This window comes from Lissotriton vulgaris, chromosome 8, assembly GCF_964263255.1.
Source record: "Lissotriton vulgaris chromosome 8, aLisVul1.2, whole genome shotgun sequence".
NCBI classification, from domain to species: domain Eukaryota; kingdom Metazoa; phylum Chordata; class Amphibia; order Caudata; family Salamandridae; genus Lissotriton; species Lissotriton vulgaris.
In genome coordinates, this window is record NC_141696.1 from 534924953 (window position 1) to 534951790 (window position 26838).

At 40.8% G+C, this 26838-nt stretch overlaps 1 protein-coding gene across 4 annotated transcripts in view; it reads right to left on the reverse strand.

The window, feature by feature from the left end:
• The window catches only part of ADGRG2 (adhesion G protein-coupled receptor G2), a 988790-nt gene that overhangs the window by 379566 nt on the left and 582386 nt on the right, over window positions 1–26838 (reverse strand). For all 4 annotated transcript variants that reach the window (XM_086934346.1, XM_086934348.1, XM_086934347.1 and 1 more), the window contains 3 exons: window positions 25060–25137; window positions 4333–4374; window positions 2205–2258 (listed from right to left, as the gene is read on the reverse strand). In XM_086934346.1, coding sequence (XP_086790472.1) covers window positions 2205–2258; window positions 4333–4374; window positions 25060–25137 — 174 coding nt within the window. The remainder of the gene's footprint in view (window positions 1–2204; window positions 2259–4332; window positions 4375–25059; window positions 25138–26838) is intronic.

Sequence of the window (26838 nt, forward strand, 5' to 3'; positions counted from 1 at the left end):
TCTTTGTTTTTTTTATATTAAAGTACAATCCAATTACTTCGTGTCTCTCGGTGTTCTGTGAATGGAACACTTTGTTTAAATCCCAAATGCTAGCTCACCTACAAGAAAATCAACCTTGAGCCTAGCTTCCGATTATTGTGAGAAAAGCCAGGCTGTTAGCTTTTTCTTAAATCTGATAAGGAGGGGGCTCAGCTCACACATTTAACGGGATGCAGTTTCATAAATCTGCTGCATGTACACTATAAGGCTCTTCCATATTAAGTTTCGCTCCTACTCTTTAGGATTCTAAATATTGCCAGAGATTGGATGCAAGTTTGAACATACCTCACAAATTCTTATTCTAAAATATTTTCCAAGATTGTTATAGCTCTTACTGGCCATCCATGCCTTTTTCAACCTGATCCATTTCTCAATTAGTAACCAGTGAAGTGAGTTTAGGTAGGAGTAACCCATTCAATTTTTCACACATTATCAAACCTTATATGTATGTTATGTTATGTTATAGCAATGGCATAGGCCATGGGCCCTAATGCAGGCAGGGAAAATGGGTCAACAGCTGGAACTGGGCTGCAGTGCGCCCCTTGTCTGATCCCAAATTGATCAAGAATAATTTCACCAAAATAATCAAAATTACTAGCCACACTGAAGTGGGAATAAAATTCAGCAAGGGAGTTTGATATGTGAGAAATTTGGGCGGGTCAGGCTATAAGGAGAAATAGGTTAACACTTCAATAGGAAAGGCAAAGGAACATTCAAGTACAAAAGCAAGGCTCTGAAGAATAAAATGAATGGCTAAAGATTTTGTAGGCACTACACCTGTGACATCTGAAATTAGAGCTGTCAGAGCAAGAATAAATCTCCAAAAATGCAAACCTGTTTCTGTTGTTCAATTTGGGATGACTGCTTATATGGCAGCTAGTGGGCAAGAGGAGACATGGTAATGAATCTCTCAAAATCAAGACCCCGCAGAGTTTGTGGTTATTAGAATGAACATTGATATGTTTTACTATTATGTTGTGTTGCAAAGACGTGAAATATTTATAGATTGTGTTGAATGTACAATTGATTTGAGACATTGCAGTATCAGTCCCACACTTGCATGTAAATGAGACACACTCAACAGATATGCATGCTCAAGCGGTATATGTATGTGAAGGAAGACACACTTACAAGAAATTAGCAACACAAAAACACACACAATGATGTTCTCTGTAGGTACTTGTACACCATCGCTTTTTCAGTTTTCTTTTTTTTATTAGAGGGGGCTGTGCTAAGATCTAAAATATTCCAGATCCCTTTCAGTAACCCGTTGGAACATCTTTACTGTGACACTTGGGCTCTCTTTGCAACTAATAAGGATACTCCTGATTCAAGTGGCAACAAAGATTTGGAGTTATGTAGAGAAACCTGCACTTCCAACATTCTCCCCCAAAACATTTCACCAATAAAAACCTGGCAGAATATATCCTGGGATAGGAGTGTGGAACGAGGGGAAACTCTGTTTTTCCTCTTTCCATCAGTGAAAACTCTTAATAGCACGATAACAATATGGCCAGTAATCACCAGATGTCTGATATTTGTAGTCCAGCTACTGTATTGCCACATAAGGTTTCATGCTCAATACATAATTAAAGGCTTAGTCTTTGTGCACTATAAAACAGTGTCAGGGAACAAAATAAGGAGTCAATGCATGGAAATGATCATTGCAATATTGGGTATCAGTGATGAAGCTATTTACTGACTGGCAGATTGTGTAATATCCCTTAATTTCATAGAAGTGCTAGTCAGCTAAAAGATGGTTATGACATTCAGCAGTGGCTTGGAGCAGTGTTGGAATGAGTAACCTAAACCGAACTGCTTGATTTGAAGACATACACTCCCCATGTCCACTGATCTTTAATGTAGCCAATTGTTTATAGTGTATAGTTATATACATTGAGTTTTACACCATGACATTCACTATTTCATTTAGTTCAGGTTCTAAGTGCCAGAAAGCCTTACCGCGTGTCAAAATGTCTCATCATCAAGCTTGCCTAATCACCTCTCCTCACTATTAGTTTGTAAGTCCAAGGCGATTGACACATTCAACAGTACATGGTTCATTTGACACTGCATTAAGATACAATTCAAAGAAGATTGCAGTACAAATAAAGTATGTTGCACATAGGCTGTTAAAGTTATAGCTGTGAAAAAAGAATACTCACTTGAGTTATTGCAGATTTGCGACATATCACATACGTTGTCCGGAAGGGCTGTCTCTGAAGAGATATAATAGTACCTACTGATTAGACCATGTGTACTCTCGAAGTCGACATAAAGATAAACATTTTCAGGTACCCACAGATCCCCTAAACATTTTTAATAATGTTGTTCATCTCTGCTGTGTTTTCATTTAACTTAGAGATGTGCACTTCTGAGAAATTCCAGAGCAGTCACTGAGGGAGTGATAACAATGTGCCAATTGTTTAAGAGCTGTGGTAGTACATCATTTATAAAAGGTGTTAGACAGTGTGGGTGCGTTTTTCTTGGAGTACAAAGTGAGGATCACATTAAATCAGGTGGAACTCCAAGCTTCCACATCTACTCAATAAGATCCAGCAATGAATCACTCAAAAAGGGATTATTCTGCCCATTCTTTAATCCAGTTACCCAAGACTGTGATAGACTTTCGGATAGTCTGACCACCAGGGGCGTAGCTTGGTGAGTCACCCTATGGTGGGGGGTGGGAGCAAGCTTTAGATTTGCCAACAATCACAGTGGGACATCATGTTAAACACATCGTATGAGAAGCAGGACAAATGAGGGGCTTAAGGGGCAGTGGAAAGAGATAGGAGTGCAGATTGTTAGGGCTACTTAAATGCAATATTTTTCAAACTAATTGTGTGTGTGTGTGTGTGTGTGGGTGGGTGTGTGTGTGGGTGTTATTGTCAATGTGGGCACGTAAAACTCCCAAGTGAAATCCAACAGACACCACACATTACCCAACTGAAAGCACTTCTACTCAACTATTTCCTACAGAAAACATTTTTTAGGGTGGTGTAAGACCTCAAACCCCCCCTCCCCCCTCCCAGGAGCTACGACCCAGCTGACAACCGTGTAATTGGAAGCCCCAAGAAAAAGTAGTTTTATTCCCTGGAATAGAAACGTCTGAGCGGATCAGTTTTACTTTACATTCTTCCATTTTTCGCCTTTGTCCAACACCACTTATACTGGTATGCAACACTGTGCTTATTGAGCAACATGATATTGACTGGCACCTACGATGTTTGAGGACCATTCAAATCCCATTTGGAGGTTTTCTGTATTAATATTTTATATAGATTTTCTGCACTCCAACAATTGGACATGTGAAAACCACTTCATTTCTGTGCCATCAGTAAATAACACACACAAGTTCCCAACTAGTTCCCGTTCCAAATCTGCACCATTTTTATTCTAAATTGTTAATTCCACTTCTCCATCAATTATGTAATCCTTACTTCCAATATTGTGACTCAGTCGTGACGAATTAAAAGTTCTGAGAAGTTTTTGACGGAGGAAAAGCCAACATAAGGTCTGTCTGGCAGCAGGCAAGAATAAAATGCGAACTGGTTTTTGTGCCAGCTCTCTTAGCTTCCTTATTTTCCCATCTTGTCCTGTTCCCTACTTTTTACTAACTCTGAGAGCAACTCAAAAGCAACATTTTGAATTCTCATTGCCTCGTGGGAAGGCATTACAAAATTGTTGCTATATTTCCTTTCATACTAACTCAATGTAACTTGTAGCCCACTTCACAAAATTATTTTCTCACAAAAGCAAGCAGGTGCTATATTCAAATAAAAACACCGTAAAACCTTATTGCAAAGTACCTATTTGAAAAGTAGCAAACTTAGCAATAGAATGATAAACACCACAACAAGACTGTTAGAAATACATAATGGCTTTAAAAAACGACCAACCCTGGCTCTAGAAATCCCTCTAGCTTTCAGGAAGTGGAATTAGTAACTGTGGAGTGTTTTTCCAAACAAAAGTGCTGAGCTAAAGTAAGCACTTCCTGACGTTTTTTTTAAAGAAGAAAAGTTTACTTTCAATATTGTCTCTGTAGATTTTAAAACTCAATTTTGAATTCTGAATTGCAGCAAAATTCAGTTTCTACTCTTCTCACCAGAAAACACAAAGAAAAAAGAGGAAAGTTAGAACGAAAGTTATCTCCAGTGTCTTCTCCTGGGGTATATATTACACCATCTTGTAGGATATATTTGGTAAAAGTTACACTTATTTACACTTATTATCATTTATTAATAGAACATGCTCATTTGCTTTCTTCACTCCGTACAAGGTAAAAGTACTTACCATTCACACCTTCTGTGAAGTTGAAAGTACAAGTCGTGTTCTCTAAAAGAAAATTATGGGCGTTTAAAAAAGGAGACAACAATATCGAACTGTGTTCACATAATCTCATCGTACAGTCTTATTGAAACCAATGAAATGGGTTTAAAAAAACACTGTTCATATCATCTGGATTCAGAGAAATCTAGAAACTTTTTGACGAGTGCTGTTTTTATAATTAACTGAGTTGAAGTCTGAGATAAGCCATCGGGTTTATAACACTTGCGATGCTATAAAAACACAAACGTTACATAACAGCAGCGACTTACTGGTCATTTTTGTCCTGTTGAAAAAATGCGTATGGGTCAAACATCGTGGACGATAAAGATAAGAATTGATGTACATAAGTCAAACGTTAGAACCTCTACCGTTCACTCAAGTGTTACCCATCACGTCAGTGATAATACATCTAATGAACCTCAACATGACACTCCATGTACACAAAGTGATCAACGCACCCCTAAGAGGAGATATTAATAAACGCAAACTATGTCAGAGAGAATCGTGGTGGATTGCTTTTTTGGAAACTGAATACTCTAGGAGCTCAAATAAATCTTCAACATTTGTGTCATTTTTGGAACACGTGTCTAGTTAAAATTGAAGAAAGAACTAGAGTGCGACATTTATTAATGAGGACATTATATCATGGTGATGTTTACGTGGGACTGGAAGAGAAGAATGACATGTTTACTGCAAACCGAGCATATGACCGAACACATGAGAGAAATGCATAAAACAAAAGTCCGTATTAACATATTTCGCATTGACAGTCGATCGTTTTGAATATTTTTTGGTGCATTGCTAGTTTGTTAAAATACTGTGTTGCTAATTAGACACTAAGAAAGCAGGAGTTTTTCTTTTCGGAATTCGGAACTAGGAAAAAGTAAGATTCTTGAAAAATGTTGGTCAGTGTAGTGTTGAAAAGCATTGAAACATATAATTCACACTAAAGGGCTTGTACATAAAGTGCTTACATTAATTAAAGGTATTCATTTCAAAATTGTGTGCCCTCTATAAACAAACAAAAGTCCTGTGGTAATTATTACGCACATATCGAATAGGCCCAGCCATCCCTCCTTCAAACGCCTTCTTACATTTTCTTTCCATATCATTAGTCTACATACCTCAAGCTCTCTACTTATCTCTTACCCCTGGGCACCTTGTAGGGGACCAAACGCAGCCACAACAAATCTTTTGACAGTAACTAGAAAGCTATTGCAGCTACTTTGCTTAATGTCAATAGCATACTGTGTTCCTCAGTAACTCTGACATTAATGTTTAGGAACACTCAATCGAAAGGTCTGTCGAATACCTGCGATAAAATCAAAAGATATCTTCCTTACAAGGGCACTGCACTCCACCAGCCACAACTTGCTTCGCATTCCCAAGATTAAAAAGAATAGGGCAGGAGGGCGCTGCTTCACTTTTCTGGCCCTGAAACTCTGGCATCTTTTGCCTGATCATATGAGATTCACCCACCTCAGAGAATTTGTTCAAGGGCCTTTTGAAGACCAGCCCTTTGAGAGACTTAATTTTAGTTGGTCCCTCCTCTTTCTGCGTTTCCTGGTCTTTCCAGTAGCTAGTGCCAGGACCCTCCATTTTGGAGCAGCTGTTGATGCTCAATAAATCTAATCTTTCGTTTCTGTTTCTGGTACACAATCAGTCAATCAATCATGTGCTTGTTAAAGTGCGACTACTCACCTGTAAGGGTCTTAATGTGCTGGGGAGGAAGGGAGGTGCAGGTTCCAGTCCAATAAGGAGGAGGTCTATTGAAGTAGAGCGGTAGGGGATTTCAGGCTCTGGCCGTGAGGAAAGAGAAGGAGCGGCCTCCCAATCTGGTCTTCCTGGTGCGGGGGACCACGGTGTACGAAAACTGGGCTGATCGTAGGGTCCTTTGGGGTGCATGGAATTCGAGTCGGCTGTTCAGGTATGCTGGGCCGGTGTTGTGGAGGGCTTTGTGTGCGTGGGTGAGAATTTCGAAGGGGATTCTAGCCTCGATGGGGAGCCAATGGAGTGTGTGCAGGTGCTGGGAGATGTGGCAGTGTCTTGGCAGGTTGAGGACCAGTCTTGAGGCGGTGTTCTGGATGTTTTGTAGCCTGCAGGTGAGGGTTTTGTTTATTCCGGCGTAGAGTGCGTTGCCATAGTCAAGTCAGCTGCTGACGAGGGTGTGAGTGACAGTCTTTCTGTGCTCAAGGGGGAGCCATTTGAAGGTCTTATGTAAGAGGCAGAGGTTGTGGAAGCAGGGGGATGCAACAGAGTTGATCTGGCGGTCCATTTTAAGTTTGGAGTCCAGGATGATTCTGAGTTTGCGTGTGTGGTCCATGGGGGTGGGCGGGCTTCCGAGGGCAGGGGGCCACCAGGTGTCGTTCCAGGCATCAGGTTGTGGGCCCATGATGAGTACTTCTGTTTTGTCAGTGTTGAGTTGTAGGCAGCTGCTTTTCATCCATTTGGCGACTGCTTCCATGCTGTCTTGAAAGTTGTGTTTGGCTCCATTGGGTTAGTTTGATAGGGAAAGGATGAGTTGGGTGTCGTCTGCGTATGAAACAATTTTGAGTCTGTGTGTTCTGATTATGTGGGCGAGTGGAGCCATGTAGATGTGAATAGCGTGCAGCTGAGGGAGGATCCCTTGGGGACTACAAAGGTGGTTGGTGTGGGGTACGAGAGGAAGTGAGGGAGTCTGACCCACTGCGTTCTGCCGGAGAGGAAACAGTGGATCCAATTGAGGGCCTTGTCCCGGATCCCTGCATCATGAAGTCTGCATGTTTGGGTGCGGTGAGAGACTGTCTAAGGCAGCTGAGAGGTCGAGGAGGATGAGGGCTACTGTTTCTCCTCTGACCAGGAGGGAGCGGATGTTGTCTGTTGTGGCAAAGAGGGTGGTTTCCGTACTGTCGTTTTTTCTGAAGCCAAATTGGGAGGAATCGAGGATGTTGTGCTCTTCAATGAAGGTGACGAGTTGGCTGTTAATGGCTCTCTCGATGACATCACTACTGTAGCATATTGAGATTATACTCACTAAGGCCCACATGATTGTGGGGTGGATTCTAGGCAGGAACTACGTAATAGGCGGGGAAGTGTCAGTGTGGTGAATAAAAAGTATGATGTAATGTTCAGGGTGTGAGTGTATGCTGAAGAATAAGGTAAGCTTTGACCCCAGCTCCTGTGTGGCTAATTTCATCTACATGCTCCAGAGCAGGAGAAGACGCTACAGTTACATGGCATGTTATTCCACTTTACTGAATGGATGTAAAACCAGATATTTATTGAATGGGTACAAACATGGACTCAAGTGCCAGAATGTGTGAGGTTGGCAAATGAAAACCGAAGACTGGTATCATGGTGTCTTGTCAACATGCACCGATATGCCAACCCTACTTTTTCTCACACACACACACACATATATAAATATATATTTAGGCATTCTCCGTTCATTCCAGTAGCAGTAGAAAAACCAGAGCCTGGACCACAAAGTTGATGCAGAAGGTGAGTTTATTTATAGCTCTCACAGACCACAGCCATGACGCGTTTCAACTCAGTGGGGCCTAGATCACATGTATATATACACACACACATATGAACAGAACTCAGTCTTCAAGATGCCCAATCACGAGGCAAAGACGAACACAGACCCAATAACTTGAGTGCATGAATTAATTTATTTCCATGGACACCATGCACCGCCACACACATATATATATATTTATATACAGCCTTTTCCTCTATTAAACTTACGAGTGATGGTGACTTTAAATTTTGAATGGAGAAGCATTTCCTTGATGGCAGTCTAATTAATGTCACTTGTGGAGTTACTAATTGATGAAAAAGCGCTATTGGTTGAGAAAGGCTGATAATGCAGCCAAAACGCGTTCCAAGTAAAAGCACTGTGTGAAATGAAAGCAGTGTCAACTTACGTGCCAGAGTGCAGAGCTTTCTTATATGGAGGAAAAGGCTGTTTTCATGTTTCAAAAAAGTGCCTGCGGGGCGCTTTACTTCTGCACCACCAGCGATCGGGCTGCACACTAGCAAAACCAGGAGGATACATATATATATACATATACATATATCCAATCATAACCGTAACACCTTCTATTCCTCAAACAACCGATCTAGACCACGATTTGGTGCAAATTTTAATCCTTTATTGCGTGCTTGGCGGCATAACGCATTTCAGCTCTCGCAGGAGCCTTGATCCCATGACAATGTTCGGCGTTATTCTTACGTTTTTAAAGTGACTAGTGCAGGTGTGACTATAATCACATGTGCAAATTACCTATGAACATAAACAAAATACTAACCGGGCAGTCCTTTAAACATTGTAGCTAAAATATATACACAAAAGGCATAAATACAAATAAAAGGAATAATATCCATAATTAATAATTATACATTACTGTAAAATTCATAACATTTATAACCTTCGTTTTGAATGTGTATTTAATTCTCAATTTGTGTATTGCCACTTCCTATGTTTGCCTGTTTCTGCTCACGCGTATCTTTTACATGTGGTAAAATTCTTTTGAAAAAGTACTATATTTGTTTAAAGTGCAATGTGCTTTGTCACCGGTTACATAAGTGCTAAAGCTAATCTTTTATTTGTCATGATTGCGCTTCATTTCATTACGGTTAGTGCATATGAGCATCACTTGATTTTGTTTTGTTTGTTTCCATGTGGGTTCCCGGGCCCTTTATCTTATCATAGAAGTATTTCTATCTTCAAACAAATTGACCACTTTGCTAAATAACTTGTCTATAAAGAGGCATAATTATTTTTGTTTGAATCATGATTTATAGACTTTTTGATGATCCAAATTACTCGCTAATGCGGGTCGGACCTGTTAGGTATACTATTCTTTACAGTCATGTTTTGTTAATGTCAGTATGAATACCACTTGACCTGTCCACTTCCATGACTGCTTGCATTGTACTTTACTCCTCTAACTGAATATGTAGTTAGTAATTATACTCTAAAAGCAACCAGTAAAGTGCCTGTGCTTCATTGTCTACATAAGTATCAGTCGATATATCTAGAAGGTTTCATGTTTGTGCAAATTAGCTAGAATAATTTAGATGTTCAAAATGTTCTTAATCCAAGTTCTTCTGACAATAATCAATGTACATAGTTTAAACAGTTCATAAAAGTAACCATAATAATTACTAAAATCACTGTAAAATACCTAAATTGTACTTTCATTGTCATAAAAACCTTCAATATAATTTAATTAGGACACCAGCTAAAATCTTTGCACATAAAATTACCTTATAAAATCAGTAAAATAAACAAATTACACCCCGAATATAAAATGACCTTTTATCGTTTTACAGGCATGTGTATAGATCCTCCATCACATCCGGAGGGATATTTCATATTCAGCTCTAAAATATAACTGGTCTCTAACTGACACAGACGCTGTTCCCTATCCCCATCTCTTCTACTTGGTGGGACAAAGTCAATCAAAAAATATTTACGGTCCTGACTTTTTGATCCATGGCTACTTTTGAAATGACGTGCCACCGGATAGGTGTTGTCCTGATTATTAATCGCCCTAATGTGCTGTAAAACTAGTTTATGCACCTGTAATTTGTTGCTCCCTACATATTGTAGGTTGCACGGGCAGATTAGACATATACCGCAAATTCGATCTTACATATCAGAAGTTTGGTTATCTTAACACTTCTGGCACTGAATGGTGTTGTATATGTTATCCGGTTTTCTCCCTGTTGGCAAGCCTTGCAAGTTTTACATCTAAAAAACCCTTTGTGTGTCTGTAGCCAACTGGTAGTGTCTATAACCTCTGGGGTAGTTTTTACTAGTTCATCCCGCTTTGAGAGCCCCTTGCTATATGTAATGGAGGGTCGAGTCGGTAACCTCCCTCCAATAATAGGGTCACTCAATACCATAGGTCAATTCTGTGTGATGATTGATTTGAGCTTTCTATGTTGTTGGCTGTATTGGACAATGAACCTGAATTGCTCTGTTGGTTCAGTTTCTGCCTCACTATTTGTGTGCTGAACAGTCTGGGATCCTAAGGCTAGTTGTTTTGATCTCAGTAACTGGTATCTGTCATAGCGCACAGATTTTAATATAGCACTATCAATTATCTTTCCTGAGTATCCTCTCTCAAGGAACCTGATTTCGCTGTTTGCCTGTGTTTCCCTAAGATCTTTCTCATTACTGTTGATCCGCCTCAGACAAAGCATCTCCCCTTAGGGGCTGTTATTTATTTGGTTTCTGGCATGGGAACTACTTGCGTGTAACGTTGAGTTTCCTGTAATTTCTTTGCAGAATAGTTTGGATTCAATTTTGTTGTTGTCCACATAGATCTTTGTATCTAGAAAGCTTACTTCTGTTGAACTTATACTCGCTGTGAATTGCAGATTTAGGTCATTTATGTTAAATGCTGTCACAAAATCATTGGCACCCTGTGTATCCCCATCCTAAATCACAAACAAGTCGTTGATGAATCGCAACCACATTTTGACATTCTTTGTCATTGCCGGTCTGTGTTGGGGTTTGAGTACCAGCTCCTCCCACCAACCCATATGCAAGAATGCAGAGCTGGGGGAGAAGCTGACCCCCATGACTACACCTCTGATCTGTTTATACATTAAATTGTTGAACATAAATATGTTGTTTGATAAGCAGAAGTCCACCATTTCCATTATCATTTCCTTCTGCCTGGTTGTCATTTCTTCTCTTTTCTCCAAAGAAAATCTCAAAGCCCTTAGACCATTCACATGTCGAATACTTGTATATAATGAACACACATCTAGCGCTGTAAACAGGTAATCAGGTTTCCAAACGAAATCCTTGAGTTTTCCTAAAAAATTCCCTGTATCACATACATATGAGGGCAAAGATTTAACTGCATCTTGAAGGAAAAAGTCCACGTATTGCGATGTATGCTCAAGTAAGCTGTTTCTGGCTGATATAATTGGCCTACCGGGTGGTTTTAAATTTTGAATGGAGAAGTATTTCTTCGATAGCAGTCTAATTAATGTCACTTGTGGAGTTACTAATTGATAAAAAGGCGCTATTGATTGAGAAAGGCTGATAATGCAGCCGAAACGCGTTCCAAGGAAAAGCGCTGTGTGAAATAAAAGCAGTGTCAAATTACATGCCAGAGTGCAGAAGTTTCTTATATGGAAGAAAAGGCTGTTTTAATATTTCAAAAAAGTGCCTGCGGGCGCTTTACTTCTGCACCACCAGCGATCAGGCTGCACACTAACAAAACCGCAAAACCAGGAGGATACATATATATATATATACATACACATATACACGCACGAACATATATATATTTCTTTTTAAGCAATATTCTCCCCATAAAAATCCTGTATTTACTTACAAATGCAACGTCTCTCTCAGAAGGAATTATGTTTTAGTTTGGGGTTGCTTTCTATTTGTTTCTTTATTCACTGTTTCGAACATTGATATTAGTACTCCACGGAAAGTGCATAAGGTTCCTGGCCTATATTAGAGCCTACCCAAGCGTTTGCTGTTATTTCAGAGGCACCAAACTAACAGCACATTTTCTGTCCTTATTGAGTTATTGGGTAATTCACCGCTAAATGAGTGGATACGCTCCTGCCTGTTCCTTTTTTTATTTTTATCTTTTTATTGAAAATACATGAGTCAGTAGGTTCAAATCAATATCATACAATCAGTATGCGCAGAGATCTTTCAAATAAACTCAAGAGAAAAAAAATTGTGTTTACATACATAGACATTAGCCTAAAGATAGAACAAATACAAATGAGTACAAATCATAAAATGTTGAAATTAAGCATGGGCGGAAAATCCGTTCCTCTCGCGGATTTTGCGGATTTTCGGTAAATTCGCAATCCGCAAACGCTTGCGAATTTACCGAAAATCCGCAAATTCGCATGCAGCGGATTTTTGGCGTGCGGTGTAAGTTCGCAATTGCGAACATGTAGGTGCGGCGGGCAGCAACAATCTCGCACTCGCGAAATTACAAAAATTGCAATTCTGCACAAGAAATCTACTAGCAAGCAGCATAGACCTTCTGAAAATGATGATTTTTATCAGAATAACTCCTCAGGTTGACATTTGCCTGCACTTTTTTGGATTTGAGGCCTTTTGATTTTCTTTGGATAACTTTTGGATTAGAAATCAACTTTCTCATATAAGCTTGTTTGGGGCATTACAGTTGCTGTAATGCTGTTCTGCAGAAAAACGAGTTTTGCAATAGTGAAAGCATTCAGCAGGTTCAAAAGTTCAAACTCATCATTAGTAACCATTCCCTGTAGTGCTTCCTGACAAGGGCCCCTCCAGAGTTCAGTTGCTAGTTGCAACAATTGTATGACCCTGCTCTGACCCTCACAGCAGGCTCATAGAATAGCTATAAGTAGGCCACAAAGGTCCTGGAAAAAAAAAATGCACTGCAACAGAAAGCAATTTACAGATAAGGAAGCAGGTGCCAGACTGGAATTTTAAAACAGTGACACATTAATAAATCAACCCCAAATTAATTCATGTCAGTTGAAGCAGCCAGGTGTGCTTGCTTTTTCCCCCCATAATCTACAGTGATGATGAACCAGAGGGTGGCATTGATGTACCAGAGGGTGGCATGGGTGAAACAGAGGGTGGCAGGGGTGAAACAGAGGGTGCTAGGAACCTGTGATGATGAACCAGACGTAGAAACAACATAATCGTGACCGTTGCGAGCCGACATGTAAGTTCGCAATTGCGAACTGGTACAAAACCCTTGCGAACTGGCAGAAATCCTTGCGAACTGGCAGAAATCCTTGCGAACACATCAAAAAAATCCGCAAATTCGCGAGAATTCGCTGATTTTGCGGATTGCGAGTTCGCAAATTCACAAAATTTGCGAACGCCAGATTCGCAAAATTCGCCCATGCTTAGTTGAAATGCAGCCATAATAAACACCAGTCGGGGAACGAGAACAGACCTAACTTTTAAGTATCCAAATCCAAATAATGCGAGATTGTGCCCCAGATCTGCCGTCCTAGCTTCTTTTTACGATGACCTTTAAGGGCATACAGACTATGCTTCATATTGTACACAGAAAGGAACTGTGCCTTCCAACCCTCAAATATAGGAGATTCTTTTTGAAGCCAATGCAAAGCTATACTCAATCTAAATACAGCTGTGACTAGGAATATTAAAAAAGCCTGTTGATTTGGTATTCCTGCCGCCCCAGATCCCATCTGCACCCCTAGGAGAATCTGAACAGCTGATAATTTTGTAGGGACACCAAGAATCTCTGTTCGAAGTTTCTCCAGCTGCGTCAATAATCTAGCTAATGATGGGCACGCAAAGAAAATATGTACATCATCTGCAAAACGATACCCACAACAGAAACATTTCCCTATTTGATCCCCACCCCATTTTGAGACCTTATCAGCGGCGTTGTTAATATTAAAAACAGATTTAAAGTGTTGGGCAGAGAGTTTAGCAGACAAAAATAATTGAGTAGCCAATTCAATAGAGGCCTCTAAACATATATCCTGTCGTCCCAATCTAATCCCCCATTTGTGATTCTGCTTTCCAAATCATTAGACTTGGTACTGAGCATAAGACCATATAGAGTGCCTATTCTTGCTGATTTACTGTTTGCTTCTACCAGGGGATTAGATTGAATAGCACCACAAGCAATCAACAGATAGTGCCTAATTTGTAAATACTTTAAAAAAAATCCTCCCTAGGCAGCTGGTATTGCTCCCTAAGTTGATCAAATAATTTGAGGCCCTCTTCCGAGTACAAATCTCCAACCAGCCTTATTCCTTTTGATCTCCAGTTGTAAACCACACGGTCCCAGCATACAGTTGGAAAAAATGTTGTAGCTGCCAGTGATGTATACCAAGATATTTTCTCAAGCCCATACATTTTCCTAATTACTTTCCATACTTTGTATGCTGCCCCTAAGACCTTGAATCTAGTACACTTGTAGTAGCTCCAATCTAAATTTAAAATCAAGCAATTTTTAGCTTTCACTCCCAATAACATCTGATATATAGAGGGACACTCTGCAATATCGAGAGGGCCCAAAGCAGTATATCCATACTTAGGAGCATACATGCGTAATAGTGCAAGGTGAAGTCCGGTACAGACCAGCCCCCTGACAATCTAGGTAGAACCATATAATCGCATAGCCCGACGGGCCTTCCCCCTAGACCACAAAAATCGCATACAGATAGATTGCCATTGTGCCAAACTCGCCATTGAAATTTCCGGTAAACAGTCAAAATATCGAATTTTTAATTTCGACTTACACTTATATCGAGTTGCTAATATCAATGGGACAGAATATCGATGTCCAGAATATCGATGGCCAGAATATCGACCCTAAGGTAAGTAATATCGAAATTACTTATATCGATAGCATATATATCGATGTAAGTAATTTCGATTTACTAATATGTGTTAGAAATTTTAGTTAAGTATTTAAATTAATTGTTATATGTGTTTAATATGTTTTTATAAATAAAAAATATATAAAAGTAACTAATATGTTTTACTACCAGAGCGGGTTGTGGGTTTTTAGGGGAATAGGGTGGGAAGTAATTTATTTGTAATTAAATAAAAAAAATTTAATGATTAATTTATTTTGCAATTAAATATTAATTGGCAATGAATTATTTTAATTAATTAATTGATTAATTAATTGATAATTTATGTATATTTTTAAGTAAATTATATGTTTTACTACTGGAGCGGGTTGTGGGTTTATAGGGGAATAGGGTGGAAAGTAATTTATTTGCAATTAAATAATTATTTTTAATGAATAATTTATTTTGCAATTAAATATTAATTGGCAATGAATTATTTTAATTAATTAATTGATTAATTAATTGATAATTTATGTATATTTTTAAGTAAATTATATGTTTTACTACTGGAGCGGGTTGTGGGTTTATAGGGGAATAGGGTGGGAAGTAATTTATTTCTAATTAAATAATTATTTTTTAATGATTAATTTATTTTGCAATTAAATATTAATTGGCAATGAATTATTTTAATTGATTAATTGATTAATTAATTGATAATTTATGTATATTTTTAACTAAATTATATGTTTTACTACTGGAGCGGGTTGTGGGTTTATAGGGGAATAGGGTGGGAAGTAATTTAATTGTAATATTAATTAATTTTGGGTAAAGGAGTATTTTTAGGGTTCAGGGTCAGTTTTCAGTTTTGGGTAAAGGGGTATTTTTAGAGTTCAGGGTCAGTTTTCAGTTTTTGGGTAAAGGGGTATTTTTAGGGTTCAGGGTCAGTTTTTAGTTTTTGGGTAAAGGGGTATTTTTAGGGTTCAGGGTCAGTTTTGAGTTTTGGGTAAAGGGGTATTTTTAGAGTTCAGGGTCAGTTTTCAGATTTTGGGTAAAGGGGTATTTTTAGGGTTCAGGGTCAGTTTTCAGTTTTTGGGTAAAGGGGTATTTTTAGGGTTCAGGGTCAGTTTTCAGTTTTTGGGTAAAGGGGTATTTTTGGGTTCAGGGTCAGTTTTCAGTTCTTGGGTAAAGGGGTATTTTTTGGCTTCAGGGTCAGTTTTCAGTTTTTGGGTAAAGGGGGATTTTTAGGGTTCAGGGTCAGTTTTAGGTTTTTGGGTAAAGGGGTATTTTTAGGGTTCAGGGTCAGTTTTCCCTACTGTTGCACCCACTGGAGTGGGAATAGTAATTATTGTTAAGTAAGTATATATTATATATGATTTTTAAATATAATTTTTTTAATTAAATATGTATTATTATTTTTTTTACCATTATTACATATATTTAAATATGTTTAAGTAATTAATAAGTATTATTTACAGTATTTTTTATGTTATTTTAAATCCCAAAAAAATCGATATATTTGACAACGATATTTTTAACATCGATATTATTTTTTCGATATTTTGGTACTTACCATGTTGTACATAGGGCGTCGATATTTTTGCTATCGATATAATTACGCCGATATTTGTGCAGGTCGAAATTCTGTCTGTCGAAATTCTGTCATAGATCCGAAATTTCCAAGGGCACACATCTGAAGAAATACAATATTTTAGGTAGTATCATCATTTTTAATAAGTTACATCTCCCTACAAGAGAAAGATGTAGACATTCAGCCCGGTCTAGCTGTCGCCTTACCCCCGACAAAAGAGCATCCCAATTTGTTTTAACTAAGGCAGTTGCTAAGACCCGGATCTTAACACCCAAATAAGTAACCTCTTGACAGGCCCTTGGATCAAATACTCTATCTCTTGCATCACTATAGTTGGTCTAGGCGTGACAACGGCAACGTCATCCGCATAAGCGAGGACCTTAAACTGATAATTCTGTATAATTATTGGTTGAATCTTGGTACTTAATTCCAACATTTTTCAGAACGGATCAATGTATAATGAAAAGAGCAGTGGGGAGCAGGGGCACCCTTGTCTAGTGCTCCGCTGTATAGAAACTGCCTCCCACTCGAGTCCCATGGTGCAAATCCGGGCAACGGGTTGACGATATAATGTCTGCACCGAAGTGATAAACTCTGAACCAAAACCACGCCGCTTCATTACTTCCCATAAAAAACACCATGAGATTCGGTCGAAAGCCTTCTCAGTATCTAATAAAATTAGGTACAACGCCTCCCCCGTTGTATTGACATGGTCAAACAATGTTATTACCCGACTTACATGATTTGTCGTACCCAGCTGCGGAATGAATCCATGCTGCGTGATAGATACTAGTGGGGTAATAACTAATGCCAGCCTGGTAGCCAATATCTTTGAGTAAATCTTCCCATCCGCATTTAATAACGATATGGGCCGATATGAGCCAGGTAAATTTGCAGGCTTGTCTTTTTTATGAAACACAACTATGCACGCTTCATCCCAAGAATTGGGGGCAGCCCCTTTCTGAGCCGCTCTAATTGTTGCTAGCAGATCAAGCTTCAGTACACTGAAAAAAGTTTTATAAATTTCCAGAGGTAGTTTATCTGGGCCTGCCGCCTTGCCCATTATCAGGCTCCGCTTTCCGTCTTCCTCGGGGCAGTGCTGAGAGTCCAATACCCGCCCCCTCTGAACCGCCTCAGAGTCCGAATGCAAAAATACAGACAACTGAGACAATGCAGACGTCGCGGGAAAGGAAGGGGACAGCGGGGAGGGAGATCTGAAATGACAAAGAACAGGGAATTAGAACACCCTACCTCCCTAACTCTACAAATGTCGCCTTCCTTATGCCCTTTATAAGATAACCCCCAAGGTGAGTAGGCTATACCTGTAAAGGAAAACACAACGGGCCAAATCCAATGGAGACAGTTGTTTGAGGAGGTATCTGGAACTATACCCAACTCTGAACATAAAACAAAACACATTCAAGGTTCTCTGCTAAGTAACCACAAGTCCAAACACATATGTGAAGGCATATGACACATACCCTTTACTATGCAACAATTCTCTTAGTATGGGTACTTCACTGTTCCAATACTGCAATACCCCTCATGTCTCCTGAAGAAATGAAATAAGGAAAGAATAATGAACCCTGCATAAAGTAAGAGGCCACAAGGAGAATGCAGGCGTGTAATATCCTTTGTGTTATAGCTTCACACCAAGGTTTACTTCCCCCTATGAAACACAAACACACAATAGTTCTATATGCACATGTTCTGAGTTTTTGATGGACTGCGAGGCTCAGTGTTAATCTCCCAGCTATGAGTCCTATCGCACCACTCTTCTCCTCTGTTCCACACAGGAAATAAATGAATGATTCTTTAGGGCAAAAGTAGTTATCACCGGGTGTTGCCACAAACACAAGGGTCTCTATCCCTGTGGCCGAAGTTGGCCCAACAACCAGCAAGTGGGGTGCGCTGTTGGGATCGATGGTACCAACGCCTCGCACCCCCAAATCAGAACACAGTACTCACAAGTTCGTAGGACTTGGGAAAACAAGTCAGAAATCCTACCGCGGCTTCCTCCAGACCAAAACGGAATTATCGGCGTTTCCCCGCCGCTCTCAGCATCCCTTTATTTCCCGGTATGCGCGCGCATCTCACGTTGTTACGTGACGTATGCACAGCATGCCGGGAAATGTAGTCTGAAGTGCGGAATGCCCGTGTTTTCCGATGGCCCCACGCCACCGATGCTGCAGACCTTGACACCCATAGCTAGCCCATTCACCGCTGCTTCCAATTCCTCAAGCGTAATTGGAGCATCCAGCCTTTCTGCGTCATCAACAGGGAGGTCTGACGTACAGTATTGGCAAAGGAGAATGCCCGCCCTATCCTCGTCATAGTCATCTCCATAATAAAGTGTAACGTAGAACTGTTTAAACACCTCTAGGATACCACTTTCACCCTCAATGGAACAACCATTTGAGTCCAAGATGCTACCAATCCTTTGAGCTGCCTCTCTTACTCTAAGTTTTTGGGTGAGGCACCTGCCACTTGCCTCCCCATACTCATAGTGCAGTTGCCGTTTGATAAAGATTTTTTTTTGCAGCTTCCTGAGACCAATTAAGATTTATCCTTGCTTTGAGCCGTGCTACCGCCGTTGCAAGGGCGGTTATTTCAGTCTCTGTGTGAATGCCCTGCATGAGCAACTCCTCAGCCTTTATAAGACCCTGATACATTTTTTGATTATATAGTCCAACACAAAAAGCTTCACCTCTAAAGGCGGCCTTGAATGTATCCCAGACACACCCAACATTAGTGCTCCCACGATTTATACTGAAAAAGATAGTAATCCATTCTTTCATATGCTCCACAAATTGCTGATCTAATAATAGTTTACGATCAAAGGAAAACCCCCTAGGCTTACTAACTGTTGCAATACCTGTTATAGAGATAACCACTGGACCATGATCTGATGTAATTCGTGGTGCACCTGAATAGATGCCTGATTCAGTAACAATTGTGGAGCAAAAAAATAGTCCAGTCTCACTAACTTTTGGTGAGGAAACGAGAAGAAGGTATATCCAGTCTCCGCCTCCCTAAGAGAGGCCCAAACATCTACCTGCCCATGTGCATAGAGTAATGATTGCAGAGCTTTGAAGATGCGCGGTTTCCTGCCAATGTACATTGCATTCTCATTACATAATACATTTGGTGCCAAATTTATATTTAGGTCCCAGCACAGGATCAAAGGTGTTGACCAAGTCGCAAGCTCTACATTTAAAAAATCTAGAATGGCAGCTTCATCAATATTAGACCCATATACTGCACAGATCATAAATTTTGTGACACCGATGAAACATTCTGCGATTGCCCACCTACCCAACCCGTCAGTTAAAATTCTACCGGTATTGCCTATGTGCTTTTTAACCAGGATTGCAACTCCTCTAGACGTACAAGTATGTTTAGTGCATGCTAATAGATTAAATCCCAACTCTTCTAACAATTTCCTTTTTGCCCAAACTATATGAGTCTCCTGGAGGCAAATTACATCACAACAGAGCAGCCGTAGTTCCTATGCCACACGCCGTCTTTTATCCAAAGAGTTCAAACCCCTGACATTCAGCGAACCTATCCTGATACCCCTAATCGCCATCGAATTGAACATGAATTTCCTCTGCTAGCCACACATACTGAATTGAACAAACAGAAAGATTGTACGCAACACTCATTTCCATACCGTACTCGTGTATTATTTTCACATTTTTCCCCCACACCCCCACCACCAACACCCCACCCACACTACCCACCATCCACCCCGCCCCCACTCTCCTCCCAGCCCGCACCACCCAAAACAGGGCTTGAGGATCCTGTCCTCTGTGATGGGAAATGGTTGCAGACCGTCCCCCCCCCCCCACGACTCCCACTAGACGACACCCACACCGCATACTTTCTTCCAGTATATTGTCTAATTCCCCCCCCTTATATCACTTTATCCACCAATCCTGATATAGAAAATTTTTTAAAAAGTAAGAAAAAAAAGAAAATGAATCTCATTCTGGATACCTTCTACCAGGAATAGGTCACATATACTACCAATACTTCTGGATATTACATACCACTCAATTTAATAAATCAGATATCGGGTACTATACTATTATGCTTCCTGGAACAGGGCGTTTTCCTGTATGCTCTTGTTCAGCTTACAGTATACAAACTCTGCTCCATAACTTAACACTAGTATATTCCACAGTAAACCTTGGCATTATATCCACATTTTACCAGCAGTTTTACAATATATTCTTGCCAAAGAACATACATGATTCTCACATAATTAATAACTCTACTTAGAAGGCCAAGAAATATCAAAACTAAGAAAGGAAGGAGCACTGAGTACAGTGCAGCAAACACCAACTAATCAATTGTACAAGTCCCAAATTTAACAAAAAAAAGGGGCGGAAAGAAAAAAAGGGCCCAAAAACAGTCCAAGCCATAGGAAGAAAAGTCTTATATATCTTTAACCAGATTTCTTACTTCGAGCGGCTTTTGAAGATATAAACTGTCCCATTACTCACTGCCCAGAGTCTTCAAAAAATCTTGTGCCATTATTTTGGAGGTGAAACATTGAGTTTGCTCATTGTGTATAACTTTTAATTTCGCAGGATTAAGGAGAAAAGGATTTGGAATGGTGAAATCCTCTGACACAATTGCCACCTTAGCTGAACAGTGGCTGGACAAAAATCAGGGCGCACAATGAACTCACATCCCATGCCCTGACGTCGCCTATCTAGGCGGGCCAAATCATATATTGCCTCAAGAAGCAGGTAGTTGTTAATGCAAATAAGAATAGCCCTGGGAAATGTAATAGTGTCAGATCTCGGATCACCTTTTCTTTTGCGTAACACAAAAGGAAATCTCTGAGCCCTTATTATTTCAGTGTCCCAATTGCAATCTTTGAGTTCCGGAAATGCCTTCTTGAACATAGCCACGATGAATTTCCTTGAGTCCTGCCCCTCTTTAGACTCTGCTGCACCAAGTACTCGCAAGTTGTTGCGTCTGGATCGATTCTCTAAATCAGTCAGTTTCCATTCAGTATACTGTTTAGATTTTTGCAACATTTCAATGGCTGATTGTTGTTTAGCCAGAGAGTCCTCAGCCCCTGAAATCCGCTCTTCTGCCTCCACTACTCTTGTATTTATTTCCGCTGATGTTTTTACCACCCTTCTAACCGAGTTCTGCAGTTTGCGGACCGCCCCCTGCATACGCAGGCTCTCAGCTTCTGTCTCGGCACGATGCTCCATAAAACTCTTGTAAATTATTTCCAGAATTACAGGAGTCCCATCCAGGCCAGCATCCGTCCCTACATCCATGCCTACATCATCGTTTACTGAATTTGAAATGTCTTCAGTTACTGAATCCCCAGTAACTATGGTTTCCCATCTAGGTTGGGTGATTCCTCCAGTTAGTGTGTGGGGGGGACGCTATGTCGGGTCTGATGCTTTTTTTACAGTTTCATGAAAAGAGGATTGTTCTGACTCAGGCTCCTCTTCATCAGCCCAGTCACCTGCAATGCTTAGCCCCTCAGTTTCATCCTCCTCTTCCTTATCATCGTCATCGGGCTCCGAGACTGCTGAGAGAAACGGCATCCACATCAGTGTCCATATCTGTTGACTTTGCCATACTGGGGACTTCCTCGATTACTACATCATTACGACGAAAAGTTGTTTGTACGTCTTTTCCTTTAAGTTGAATAGGGGGGTGACGGAGCACCTCAGGCATTGAAGTTACTTCTACTATTCTCTGTAACGGGTTCTGAGTAACTGGCCCCACATCGAGCCCCAATTCTGAATCCCGGGCTGTTGGACCTTTAGCAGTATTTCCTTTGGTTACCGCCCACTTTTTAAAGATTGCCGGGACTGTACGTACTTTTTCGCATACTTCCTGCTGGGCCCCTAGGGTATGCTCTTTCTGTCTCTGATATTTCGGGGTCTGGGAAGGAAGATCAGTGCCTGTTGGAACTTCACTACCCAGCCTAGCCTCCTCAGCAACAGTGATTATTGTTTCATCCGTAACCCCAGTTGAGCCGGTCTCATTAGCTGTGCTCAGAGAGCTCGCTGAATCCACCACAATAACTCCCCGGTTTTTCGTACCTCTGCCTCTTGCCATGCTGCCAAAAAGTACCAACTACCAACTGCCCAGGACAGAGTGCCTCTTACCAAGACTCGCGCCGAGTTGATGTGCTCCACACATCAAGCACCGGAGCAACTCTGCGCACACCTCGTCCAAATGCCTTAGATGACCTGAGACATATTTCACCAGGTTTTTTCAGCGGGCTTTCAGCAGGGCGTCCGCAGCACCTCCGCTCCACCGTGGTATTCCAACAGGTGGTCAGCCTGTGGCTCAGAGCTGAGCCGAGCCAACTACTCCACCCTCCAAATGACCTGAAACAGATTTTCCGTGTTTTTTTTCCCCTCCAACTTCACCCGCGACGTATGCCTCCAGTCCCCCGACCACTGTCAAGGCTCCGTGCTTCAACAAACGCTACTCCGCAAAACTGCACCACTCCACGGCAGGCTCCACCACACACCTCCATTCCTCCGCAATTCTCCGCGCAGGTGCTCTGCTCCGCCCTCAGTCCGCCTCCACCTTCTCCTTCTCCACACCGCGTGGCACTGGAGCCCTGAAGCCACGTATGGGGTCAGCGTCCAGCGCTCAGTCCTGCCAAACCAACCAGCTCAAACACAGCACGGGGGCAAAGTAACACCCCACAGAACCCTCCGAAACTCAAAGGACATCAGCCCAAGCCCACAACCTACTCCGAAAGCCGCCACGCACAGGTGAGTGCCGCCAAGTAGGGAGTCGGAAGGAGCGGTCTGCAGTCCACTTACACAGCCACGCAAGCGGCCGCCATCTTGCCCTTCTCCTGCCTGTTCATACTGGTTGAGATAGTGTCAATTCAGAGCAGGAGGGCATGTTGTACTCTATGGATTTAGCATTGATATGACATACTAATAGACCATATGCACCTCATGATCGTTATGTGCAATGTTTGGCATATTTAATTAAATCTGTCTTTGCGTTTTAAATACACTTGCTTTGTTTGACAAACTTCAGTAGTTGCCGGCAGCATTATACATCTCTGACACTAGGCAATACATTGTCTTGCCCACTACAAGAGACTGTTTGTGAATCTTCTCAAACTTCCCCCTTTTCTCACTGAATTTAAGACGTTGACTAATCCTTCTGTTGATTGGCTGAGATTAGGCAGAATACTTTGCTTTTGAAAATTTGAGGACCTGATTCAGTACTATTGAATGTGTCTACTGTTGTTATTGCTCTGGATAGTGTTTAGTCTATCACAACCGTAAACAATAAATGTGTCTAGAAACTGTAGCACCACTAATTGATATATGTATTAACTGTTTTTCTTCTGTTGTATTCCTCCATCGTACATAAAGGCTTTAGTTTCTTTCTAAATTATTCTAAATTATTCTAAAAATACGCCTGATTAAAAACCATGTTGTTAATTATGTTCAAGATTAAATTCTATTAGCATAATCTGCAGCAAATTCAATCACATGAGTGCCAAAATGTCACATTGATGTCTAGCATCAATTCTCACGGCCGCAGAGAGACACAGTGTCTGTTTTCAGCCGTGGAGTTGAGGAGTAGCCCACTATGATGCAAAAGCACCACAGAAGCTTTCATCTTCTGTCGAACTCAAAGCACATCTCGCATAGGTATCCCAGGTCATACATGCCCACTATGGAGGCCACTAGCATCCCTAGTACAGTCTTCCTCTGAAGTTGTAGAAATACCTCCCTTGACAATCATCGTCTCTGGGCCACTCACCACAATGTCCCTAAGTGTCAGGGGGTTTCGGTTCCAACTCTGTGCTTTCCATCATGGCGCAGGCCTAAGTCTAAGGCTCTCTTGCGTCTCAGTCCAGGGCGCCATTTAGTGACCTCATTATTTAACTCGGTATGCTGGCAGCGCGGCAGCTGAGTTCCCACAGGATCCAAGACATCCAGGTGCTCTGCAGGTTGTACCAAGCACTCCTGGCCTGTAAGAGTCAATGTTTCCTCAGGTGATTCCCTCATTTCATGACAGATGGCATCATGTCTTCAGTCTCTGCAGGAGGCCTCAGTATGGAGTGTGGCACATACCGTACGGACAGCTCTTCTGACAGTGCCCTGTAGTGGGTCTAGGCCCCCCCTCTGAACTTTTTCAGGAGGACCTGCATTTTTTTATATTTGAAGGGTTTAACCAAACAAGGATGTTTGTTGCAGGCTTAGGGTTGGTTGTGGATTAGGGTGAAGGTGCTTTATGACTGGTGGATAATTGATTGCCTTAAAGTCAGGATATACATGCCTGTGCACAGTGGACAACTTTGTTTTAAGATAGAGCTATCCTTCTCTGGGACTGGTAACAACATTATCTGCACTCCCCTGAGTTACAGGTTTTTCTGAAAATGTGGTAAGTTCAAATTCAGGCAGGCACGCAAAACTAGACTAATATCTAGACGGCCTCTTTTGTCTCCCTTTGATAGTGGCTTGCCTCTGTACAGATTATGTAAATCGAAAACATTCTGGGGCAGGAGGAAACACCTTGATTTGCAAGGGGCCTGGCTCATACAGAGGGAGTTATATTACATTTAGAAGTGCCTTATAGCTGCAGTCATACATTTGGTATTGAAGAAGGGGCTGAGAAGCGCTCTACGCAATACCACAGTGGACCACAAGGTAATGTTTATTTTTTTGCTTTGTCCTTCTCTGCTAGCCCTTGCCAGGCAGATTGCTCATTGACAGATATACAAGTCGTTCAGGTTGCCGGATAAAGAAAAGGATAAAAAATATACTCACCCGCATTACTTGTGTTGTCGAAAGTTGGAACAGTATTAATGTCAATGGTAATGTTCTTAAAGGTGATAGTGAAGTTTCCTGTAAAATAAGAAAGCATTTAGATAAATGCATTTTCTGACACCAGTATGTTTCAATGCACACAATTCTGGAAATGCAAGGTGTGTATTTAGACGAGGAACAAGGAAAAATATACGTGTACTGCTTGCTTCATTTTGTCCAAAAGAAGGGTTACTGCAATCATTTTGGATAGGCTAACACTTTTTAAATCTGTGTTTCTGCACACTACTAACACATTTACAAATACAGTGAACAATACTTCTGACTTGTGTTCCCATACCTGGAAGCAATTTTTCACCGTGCAACAAAGGTAAACTTTATGTTTTTTGGTAAAGTAGACTTTTTTGGAGCTACTCCCGGTTCCAGTTGGATTTTTTAAGCAATTGTACAGATTCTCTGAGCTAGTGTCGTCTACCGGTCTACACTTTTAAGCTTTCCTCCATTTTGGGGTGCTTGGGACCATTTGGAAGGACCCACACCCTGCTTATCTTTTAGATGTGAGGCAGTGGTGTTGTGACTAGAAGATAACCCTACAGTCTCTGTGTCTCCCTGACATCATATGCCTGCTAGCACCAAGCACTACCGGGGATACTTTGGGGAGCAACTGTTGGATCAAACAGGGTTTTTCTCAAGACCGCCCACACTTCTCGATTTAGTAAAGTGCTATTTTCTTGTATCAGCAAGAGTGTAGTCTCAGCAAAAGCCTCTCAAACTGTAGTGTGAATTTGCTTTAAATACGCTGAATAGATATTATAGAAGTCTACAGAGGATTGCTAAGAAGTAACTGACTGCAAACAATTATTGAAAGAATGTCGATTCTTACTTTAAAACATTGAATAGAACTTAAAGAGTACTGCAAGAACCAAAGTCCTCGTTACACTAGAGGTTCTTAACAACGGACAGATATTAAAATAAATTGGTCATTATTGATATGGGGAGAAGATTGCTGTCAGAATCTACAATGAAAATAATGTATAGTTCGGCGATGTTAGCCCAATGAATATATACCTTACTTTCTGGCTGTTATTGAACTAAAACGGACGTAAGAATAAGTATGCTTGCACAGCTAACCTATTAAAATAGCAATTGTTTTTTTCTGATTGTAAGAAATTGGGTTATTGGTTGAGCGGGGTAAAAACCCTTCTTAAGTAACAACCACAATCCTTCCCAGGGTTAATCTCAAAAGTCAATAAATTAACCTTTGCTACCCTCTGTTAGCTTAGCACACAATCAGTCATGCTTAACTTACTGTCACCAAGTGAGTAATTTATTCAGCACACAAACGGCAATAAAGTGAAAAGCAAAGCACAAGAAAAACCCCACACCAATTTGAAAAATAAAGAAATATTTCATAAATAAAATGACATCAAAATGAATTCAATCTAATCAGTAGAACCAGATTTAAGAATTGTTCATGGCTTTAGTCAAATCTAGCACCTAAAAGATCAAAGCCCCTACTGCAGGTATCTGGTCGCACAAGTCCAAACTTAAGGTCAACCTTAATGGAGCGTGGGTCAGATACACAAGGTGACTTGGTCCGTGTCTTGGCTTACCTTTGAACTTAGAAGAAATTTCTAAAAAAAAGTTGAGAAGAACATAGAATTTAGTGGGGCAAGACAGCAGGCGGTGCACGAGGAGTCGTGATTGTTACTAACGAGCATTTAACAAGGTCTCAGTGAAGCCGTAAATGTGGGTGTGAAAAAGCTTTGAGCACAAGAAGCT